We start from the raw sequence: 9594 nt of genomic DNA on the forward strand, positions 1-9594 counted from the left end.
CTTGGGTTTGTGGCAGCCCCAAAAGACCCATCAGAAGCTGCTGAGATCGTTGCAAACCCACACGCACGATAGCCCAGTGGTATCAGGATCCGTGCCACAACAACAAAGCATCTTGGGTGGCTTCTCCAGATAAATCCAATCTCGAACGATGGATAATTTGGGCAATTCTGATAATACAGAATCACAGAATCACAGAATCACCAGGTTGGAAAGGACCCACTGGACCATCGAGTCCAACCATTCCTAACATTCCCGAAACCATGTCCCTCAGCACTTCATCCACCCGTTCCTTAAACACCTCCAGGGAAGGCGACTCGACCCCCTCCCTGGGCAGCTGTTCCCCATGACTCTTTCTGTGAAGAATTTTTTTCTGATATCCAACCTGAACCTCCCCTGGCGGAGCTTCAGGCCATTCCCTCTTGTCCTGTCCCCTGTCACTTGGGAGAAGAGCCCAGCTCCCTCCTCTCCACAACCTCCTTTCAGGTAGTTGTAGAGAGCAATGAGGTCTCCCCTCAGCCTCCTCTTCTCCAGGCTAAACAACCCCAGGTCCCTCAGCCGCTCCTCGTCAGACTTGTTCTCCAGCCCCTCACCAGCTTCGTTGGTCTTCAAAATCCTTCTTGTGGTGAGGGCTCCAGAACTGAACACAGTTTTCGAGATGCGGTCTCACCAGTGCTGAGTACAGAGGGAGAATCACCTCCCTGGACCTGCTGGTCACACCGTTTCTGATCCAAGCCAAGATGCCGTTGGCCTTCTTGGCCACCTGGGCACACTGCTGGCTCATGTTCAGTCGCTGTCAACCAACACTCCCAGGTCCTTCTCCTCCGTGCAGCTCTCCAGCCACTCTCCCCCCAGTCTGTAGCACTGCATAGGGTTGTTGTGCCCCAAGTGCAGGACCCAGCATTTGGTCTTGTTGAACCTCATGCCATTGGTCTCGGCCCAGCGGTCCAGCCTGTTCAGATCCCTAGATCTACTCTATACATGAGTAGATATTTTCAATCAACACCACCAAGAGGAATTTAGTCCCCTGGCACTTCTCTGCTGGCTCTGGTACCAGTGACTCTCCCTCTCCCTGCACTGCACTGCCCAGGAATGAAGCCTTTCAGCTTCTCCTCCCTGTCTTCAAGGGCTCTCCAGGCTTAGAGGTTGCCTGCAGCTCTCTCCAGTCTTTAAATGTCGCTGACACCTAGTGCTGGTTCCCTCAACTACAGCCTGAACTGCAAGAGAAGCCCTGAGGCTGACGGGTGAAGAGCCAAAGGTTTCAACGTCTGCGTGATTTCGTGATGCTCACTCTTCTGGATCCTGCTTCATCTGAGAGAGAAGGCTGAGAGAGTTGGGGTTGTTCAGCCTGGAGAAGCGAAGGCTCCAGGGAGACCTTAGAGCAGCTTCCAGTACTGAAAGGGATGCCAGGAAAGTTGGAGTGAGTTTTTTTACAACGTCATGGACTAATAGGACAAGAGGGAATGGCTTTAAATTGGAAGGAGGTAGATTTAGATGAGAGAGTAGGAAGAAATTCTTCATGATGAGGGTGGTGAGTCCCTGGCCCAGGTTGCTCAGAGAAGCTGTGGCTCCTCCATCCCTGGAAGCGTTCAAGGGCAGATTGATGGGACTTTGAGGACCCTGATCCAGTGGGAAGTGTCTCTGCCCATGGCAGGGGGTGGAACTGGAGGAGGTCCCTTCCAACCCCAAAATTCCTAGATTCTAAATGGTGTGCTAGAAGGAAAGTCCAGCAAAATGATGGCCATTTCCAGCTGGCCCAGCTCTGCGCTGAGCACAGCTACGTCGGACAGGGTGCAACGTCAGGCTGGGAACCAGGACAAGAAGCATGACGGATGCGGGAGATGGAAGCTGCCAAAATGGGAAGGGGGAAACTGGCAGTCACTAAAGCAAATTCTGCCATCAAGAAGCTACTTGTGAAAAAAATACACGTTGGCTGTCTTATTTTTTTTTTTTTTTGCTGATGAACTTGATTTTACTCAATGTGTAAGATTTGCTTTAGCAAAACAAATATTGCTCTTGGGTTTTTGCCACACCATGAATTTCTAATGCTTCATTAGAACGTTGGAAGGTTTCTGCCCAGCCTGCGACTGCTTAATAGAGCGAAACTCCACTGCATTACCTGCTCACACACCACAGAGCCATCGGTCCTCATAGAGTCATCAAAGGGGTTGTGTCAGAAGGGACCTAAAAGCCCATACAGTTCCAATCCCAGGGCCTCACCACTCTCATTGTGAAGAATTTCTTCCTAAAATCTCATCTAAATCTCCCCTCTTCCAATTTAAAGCCATTCCCCAGCCCTAGCCCAAATCCCAGCTCCTGTTCCAACCCCAGCCCCTCTCCCAGTCTCAATCACAGACCCAATCCCAGTCCCAATTCTAATTCCAAAACCAGCCCCGATCCCAGCCCTGGTCCCAGTCCCTGTCCCTGCCTCAGACCCAGCCCCAATCCCAGTCCTAATTCCAGCCCCAGTCTCAATCCCAATCCCAGCTCTAATTCCAGCCCCAATCCCAGCCCTGGTCCCTGTACCACTCCCAGTCCCCAGCCTTGCCCCAGCCCCAATCCCAATCCGAATTCCAAATCCCAATCTAATTTCCCAGACCCAGTCCCAATACCAATCTCAATCCAAGCCCCAGCCCTGATCCCAGTCCCTATCTTTGCCCCAGCCCCAATCCCAATCCCAGCCCTGGTCCTGGTCCCTGTCCCACTCCATGTCCCCGCCTCAGCTTCAGCCTCATTCCCAATCCTAATCCCAATCCCAATCCCAGCCCTGGGCACAGTACCTGTCACAGTGCCAATCACAGCCCCAGTCCCCATCCCACTCCCCGCCCCAGCCCCAATCCTAATCCCAGCCCTGGTCCTGGTCCACGTCCCAGTCCACGTCCCCGCCTCAGCCCCAGCCCCATTCCCAATCCCAATCCCAATCCCAATCCCAATCCCAGCCCTGGGCACAGTACCTGTCACAGTTCCAATCACAGCTCCAGTCCCTGTCGCACTCCCAGTCTCCACCTCAGCCTCAGCCCCAATCCTAATCCCAGCTTCAGTCCCAGCCCCAGATCCAATCCCAGCCCTGGTCCTTGTCCCTGTCCCAGTTCCCATCCCAGTCCCAGTCCTCAGTCCTCGCCTCAGCCCTAGCCCCAGTCGAATCCTAATCCCAGCCCCAGTCTCAATCCCAATGCCAGTTACAATCCTAATCCCAGCCCTGGTCCCTATCCCTGTCCCAGTCCCAGTGCCAACCCCAGCCCCTCTCCTGGTCTCAACTGCAGACCCAATCCCGGCCCTGGTCCCAGTCCCAGTCTCAATTCCAATTCCAGCCTCAATCCCAATCCCAGTCCAAATCCCAGTCCCAATTGAAATCCTAATCCCAATTCCAGTCCCAGTCTCAGCCCTGGTCCTTGTCCCAATCCCAATTCCATCCCCAGTCCCATTCCCATCCCTGGTCCATGTCCCAGTCCCAATTCCAATCCTAATCCCAGCTCTGGTCCTAGTCCCTGCCCCAGTCCTAATCCAAAACCCATCTCTGGTTCTAGTCCCAGTCCCGGTCCCAATCCCAGTCCTGGTCCTGGTCCCAGCCCCAGTCCCTGTCCCAGTCCCAGTCCCAATCCCAATCCCAATCCCAGTCCTGGTCCCGGTCCTGGTCCCAGTCCCAGTCCCAATCCCAATCCCAATCCCAGTCCTAGTCCTGGTCCCAGTACCTGTCACAGTCCCAATCCAAATCCCAATCCCAGTCCCAATCCCAGCTCTGGTCCTAGTCCCTGTCCCAGTCCCAATCCAAAACCCATCTCTGGTTCTAGTCCCAGTCCCAGTCCCGGACCCAATCCCAATCCAAATCCCAATCCCAGTCTTGGTCCCAGTCCCAATCCCAATCCCAATCCCAATCCCAATCCTAGTCCTGGTCCCAGTCCCTGTCACAGTCCCAATCCCAGTCCTGGTCCCAGTCCCAATCCCATCACCAGTCCCTGTCCCAGTCCCAATCCCAATCCCAATCCTAATCCCAGTCCTAGTCCTGGTCCCAGTCCCGGTTCCAGTCCCAATCCCAATCCCAATCCCAGTCCTGATCCTAGTCCTGGTCCTACTCCTGGTCCCAATCCCAGTCCCTGTCCCAGTCCCAATCCCAATCCCTAGTCCCTGTCACAGTCCCAATCCCCGTTCCCGTTCCCGTTCCCATTCCCATTCCCATTCCCACTCCCACCCCCTTTCCCCGCCCCCTCTCACCCCTCCCCTCAGCGGCGCGGGGGGCGGGTCCGTTACGAACGGGGCGGGTCACGTGACTCGGCGCGTTTCCCGCCCTCCCTCTGCTCCCGCCCCTCTCCGCTCGGCGCCGCGATGGCGGAGGTGGCGGTGCCGCAGCGCTGGGGCTCAGCCTCCTGCGTGGTGACCGGCGCTTCCCGGGGCTTCGGGCGGAGCGTGGCTCGGCTGCTGGCCCGGCGGCTCGGGCGGGGCTCGGTGATGCTGCTGCTGGCACGATCCGAGGCTCCGCTTGCCGAGTTGGCGGCGGAGCTGCGGGATACCGGGATACGGGTGGAATGCGTGGCGGCGGACCTGGGCTGCGAGCAGGGGATGCGCCGAGCGGCCGCTGCCCTGCGGGAGGTGCTGCCCACGGCCCCGTCTGACCGCCTGCTCCTCATCAACAACGCCGGTAAGGACTCCCCCTCCACACTCCCCCCTCCTCCTCGGTCCCAGAGCGGCTCCATGGCTGCCGGTGAGGAACGGAACCGAGCAGAGAACCGAAGGAGAAGGAGGCGTTTCACCCGCCTTGGACCTGGTTAGCTCCTTAAGAAGGAGATGGAACTGTTGCAACGGGTCCAGAGGAGGTAATATGAAGGCTGGAGAACCTCTGCTGTGAGGACAGGCTGGGAGAGTTGGGGTTCTACAGCCTGGAGAAGAGAAAGCTCCATGGAGACCTTGGAGCACCTTCCAGTGCTGAAAGGGGCTCCAGGAAAGCTGTGGAGGGGCTTTTTCCAAGGGCCTGGAGTGATAGGACGAGGGGGAATGGCTTTAAGTTGGAAGATCTAGATGAGACGTTATGAAGACATTCTTCACAGTGATGGTGGGGAAGTCCTGGAACAGGTTGCCCAGAGCAGTGGTGGCTGCCCCATCCCTGAAGGTGTTCAAGGCCAGGTTGGATGGGGCTTGGAGCAACCTGATCCAGTGGGAGGTGTCCCTGCCCATGGCAGGGGGTAGGAACTGGATGGGCTTTGAGGTCCCTTCCAACCCAAACCATTCTATAATTAAACTAATGAATTTGGGGAGCAGAGCAGGGATGGTTCGCTGCCGGGACCACAGTGCTTTGCTCTTCACAACATATTACCCATTACTCGTGGCATCAGACCAGCTGGCCACCCTCCTGCACCCTCCTACCACTCTGCTTCCTGCCTACAAACCTTCAGAAAACCTTCTTAACCAGCCTTCTGGAAGCCTTCCTTGCGATCTTTGCCCGTTGGCTTTAGTGCCTTCATTCACCCATTACTGCTATAGATAAGGCAGTGCATTCCAGCAGGCAATGGGTGCTACAGACATTTCGTCCTTTACTAACTCCTTTTCCAAAGGGCAGCACAGAGGACAGCACGTGGTGGCCTGTGGGGACATTACACCTCAGGCTGGAGGTGGGAGCTGTTTGTTTTGGCAGAGGATTGGCTGAGCAGGTCAGTGTCCCACGTCCCTGTGCGTGGTACAGCACAAGCAGATCATAGAATCATAGAATGACCTGAGTTGGAAGGGACCCACAAGGACCATTGAGTCCAACTCCCTGCATAGCACAACCCTAAAATTCACACCATGCATCTGAGGGCATTTTCTGAGTGCTGCTGGAATATTGTCAGGTTCAGCACCATGACTGCTTCCCTGGGGAACCATTCCAGGGCTCCACCACCCTCAAAGTGAGGAACCTATTCCTAATATTCAACCTAGCTGGATTCTGCTGGGCTCCTCGCTCTGGTGTGAGACCTTGTGAGAGGTTGGACCAGCAAAGCTGCTCACTTTTGCCTGCAGTTGTGTTGGATGTGGAAGTGTAGAAGCAAAAGGGATGTGCTCTGGTGTTGAACCCATCTTCAACTACTCTCAACTCATTTGTCCTTTCTTCCAAGGCTCCTTGGGAGACATCTCCAAATCTTTCCTCGATCTCACCGACCCAGATGAGATCAACAACTACTTTGCCTTCAATGTTACCTCGGCACTTTACCTCACCTCCACTGCCCTTCAAGCCTTTGGGAAGCGGCCCGGCTCGAGCAGGACGGTGGTGAACATCTCCTCACTCTGTGCTGTGAAGCCCTTCAAGAACTGGGCGCTATACTGCAGTGGGAAGGCTTCCCGGGATATGATGTTCCAAGTGCTGGCACTTGAGGAGCCTGATGTCCGTGTGCTCAACTACGCCCCGGGTGAGAAGGGTAGCTCATTAATTGCTATTAATTTTCTCCTTGCTTTCTGGATACCAGATGATTGCAGCCAAGCCAGGTGCAGAGGGAAAATGAGCCCCAGATTTTGATGTTTCCTCATGTGGTTCCTTTGGTTTTGCTCTTTCCTCAGGTCCTCTGGACACGGACATGCAGCTTTTGGCCCGGACTAAGACCGGAGACCCTGAGATGCGCCAGTATTTCCAAAGCCTGCAGGAGAGCGGCCAGCTGATAGATTGCAACGTGTCAGCCCAGAAGCTGATAAATCTCCTGGAGGAGGACACCTTCCGTTCTGGTGCCCACATGGATTTCTATGGTGTCTGAGTTGCTGTCGCCTCCACCTTTGCCTTCCTGCTTTGCTGAGCTGTGTCTTGGATGCCTCCAGTTTGTTTGGTGACCTTACTTCAGTCCTAAGTGCTCTGCAGCTTTCAAAAGAAGACCTCTGGTTGCCTTGTCTGTACTCCTAGTGCCCCAATGGTGATGGGGGAAGTTACTGCTTCACTGCGCTGTAGCCATTGACCCCTTCTGGGTACCCACCAGCAGGAATGGGTGTCTCCCAGGTGGTAGAGATGGAAGAGATGGGTTTTCCAAGGGAATGTACATGGAGACTTAAAGCTGACTTGGGTAGGAGTGTGTGTGAGCAAGGGAGGTGCAGGATCATGTGGGGCCAGGTCAGAAAGCCACCCCAGAAGGTTTCAAAGAAGCCAACAGTAGGGTTAGAGCTGAACATTTCTGTGCCTGTCTCCTCTGCCCCACAGGAGCTGTGTTCTCAGCACCTGAGCAAGTCCCCAAGGGGCAAAAGAGCCCGTGGCCAAAGGAGGTGCTTGTCACCACAGAGCCCTGACTCTCTATCTCTTGTCTCACCAGTGGCTTGTTCAGACTTTTCTGTGTGTCTGGGATCATCTCTACGTGAGTTTTGTGCTTTAAGATGTGGAGCAAAGCCTGTTCCTGTGTACCAAGGCAGTCAATCACCAGGAGAGGGAGCTGGCCCTGGACAAGATGTGGATACTTGGGTGCCTGGCTGGGGTCACCAGCTTACGTAAACCTGCTCCTGTTTGCAGGTTCTTAAACCAAGCACAGATCTGGGGCTTCAGCCCCTCCTGGGTGGTTCTTTTAATTATTTGTGGGTTTTTATCCTTGTTTTCTCACCAGATTCCAGGAGGCACAGACGCTCATAGACTTGCCCTCTCGAAAGCAGTTGATCTGCAGTGTGTGGTGATGCCAGAGAGCTGCTTTGAAGCGCAGTGGCATCCCGTCCATGCCCTGGGAGTGTCAGTGTCTCTCTGTGCTCGGTGATGGTGACCTTCCTGCAGTCCTCTGTCTCAACCCTGTACTTCAAATCTTAGCTTTTTGGGTCTACAAACATTAAAAGCTCTGTGTCTGTTCTGAGTCTTGTGCTGTATCCTTCAAAGTGGATAAAGTTTAGCGAGGGTGGGAGGACAGATCCTCAGTTAAGCACTGTTATCATCCAACAAAGCACTACATGGGCCCTACTAGACTCCTGTTCCATCTCTGAGCCGTTTCTGTGTTAACTTAATCCTGTGAAGCTCAAAAAAACCCTCTCTGTAGCTGATTTGCTGCTTGGTTTCATCTTCCCTCTGAGCCTTTCAAACCTGTTTTTAGCAACCCCCCCACCTTGCTGCTCTCTGCACTGGCGATGGGGTTGTTTTTTCTGGGGATTGACACCTTATGGTGTTGAGCGTGAAACTGGGACAGCTCTGCTGCAGCTAAAAATGCCCCATCTCCTCACCGTGTATCCGTATGGGTTGATCCCATCCCCTCTTGGGCACAAATCCTCTTGGAATCTGGATTTCTGCAAAAAAACCAACCCCAGAGCTGGGGGTCCCGAGTCCTGTCCTTACAGGGTCTTGAGCCATGGCCAGTCAGGGGCTGGGCTGGAGGTATGTTGCCCACCAGAAGGGCTCCAGGAGCCCCAGATTGCAGGAAGAGCTGGGATGGTAATGGGAGACAGGGCTGCTCTGGGCACTGGGACCACTTGATATGAGCCAGATGGGAGATTATAGAATCATGGAATGGTTTGGGTTGGAAGGGACCTCAAAGCCCATCCAGTTCTAACCCCCTGCCATGGGTAGGGACACCTCCCACAGGACCAGGCTGCTCAAAGCCCCGTCAAACCTGGCCCTGAACACCTCCGCAGATGGGGCAGCCACAACTTCTCTGGGGAACCTCTGCCAGGGCCTCACCACCCTCATTGTGAAGAATTTCTTCCTAATGTCTAATCTAAATCTTCCCCCCTTCCAATTTAAAGCCAAATGAGGATGAGTTCTTCAGGATAAGACACGTTAAAAGCTGGGATAGCCAGGAGGAAGGTTTGTTTTTTGGCTTGTGCATACTTGGTTGAGGTCTGACCACCGTGCAGTGGCTGGAGGTGGTGAGCAACAACTGTGTGTGTCTTCTTGGAGCATCTGGGTCAGGAATTTTGGTGTCACAGAGGTTCCACTTGAAACCACATGTTCTTCAACCCTATCCTCTCCCCCAAGAGAGCACGCAGAGAATGCTGACTTTAAAGACTGAGGTGCTTGTGTCCCATTGCACCCAGTGTTAAATCATTAGTGAAACACTGGATTTGGTTCATAAAATGCTTTGGATTGGAAGGGACCTTTAAAGATCATCCAGTTCCACCCCCTGCCATGGGCAGGGACACCTTCCACAGGATCAGGCTGCTCAAAGCCCCATCCAACCTGGCCTTGAACACCTCCAGGGATGGGGCTGCCATGAATTCTCCGAGCAACCTGTGCCAGTGTCCCACCACCCTCATTGTAAGATATTTCTTCCTTATGTCCAATCTAAACCTATGTGATTTCAGATTAAAACTCTTGTTACTACAGACCCTGATAAAAAGCCTCTCTTCAACTTTCTTATAAGTATTGAAAAGGCACAATAAGGTCTCCCTGGAGCCTTCTCTTCTTCAGACCAAACAGCCCTAGTTTATCCTCTCCATAGCAGAGGTCTTCCAGCCCTTGGACCATCTTTGTGGCCTCCTCAGAACCTACATCAACAGGTCCACGTCCATCTTGTGGTGGGACCTGGGTCACTTTTTGCTCCCTTCTCTCTCTCCCCTGCTGCCCAGGAGCAGCCCATGAGCAGCAGGAGCAAAAGTCACAGTCCCTTCAACCAGGAAACTCCACATCTGCTCAAAGAGGAAACCTGTTGTCACCATCAAGCCCATACCAGATGCCAACCTTAT

The 9594-nt window shown here is 54.0% G+C and overlaps 1 protein-coding gene across 1 annotated transcript; it reads left to right on the forward strand.

Moving 5' to 3' along the window:
• The first annotated feature begins 4281 nt into the window (after positions 1-4281).
• SPR (sepiapterin reductase) lies at positions 4282-8504 on the forward strand. Its single transcript, XM_054065283.1, has 3 exons — positions 4282-4633; positions 6081-6371; positions 6520-8504. Exons 1-3 carry the CDS (start codon positions 4321-4323, stop codon positions 6708-6710), a joined length of 795 nt encoding a protein of 264 aa, XP_053921258.1. The 5' UTR covers positions 4282-4320; the 3' UTR covers positions 6711-8504.
• The last annotated feature ends 1090 nt before the right edge of the window (positions 8505-9594 follow it).

The sequence above is a fragment of the Cuculus canorus genome, chromosome 4 (assembly GCF_017976375.1).
Source record: "Cuculus canorus isolate bCucCan1 chromosome 4, bCucCan1.pri, whole genome shotgun sequence".
Lineage (NCBI taxonomy): Eukaryota > Metazoa > Chordata > Aves > Cuculiformes > Cuculidae > Cuculus > Cuculus canorus.

Excerpts from the sequence above, each read along its gene's own strand:
- SPR (XM_054065283.1), top strand. The coding sequence starts at position 4,321 with ATGGCGGAGGTGGCGGTGCCGCAGCGCTGGGGCTCAGCCTCCTGCGTG. Across the intron at positions 4,634-6,080 it reads GCTCCTCATCAACAACGCCG|GCTCCTTGGGAGACATCTCC; the intron begins GTAAGGACTCCC and ends CTTTCTTCCAAG. Across the intron at positions 6,372-6,519 it reads TGTGCTCAACTACGCCCCGG|GTCCTCTGGACACGGACATG; the intron begins GTGAGAAGGGTA and ends CTCTTTCCTCAG.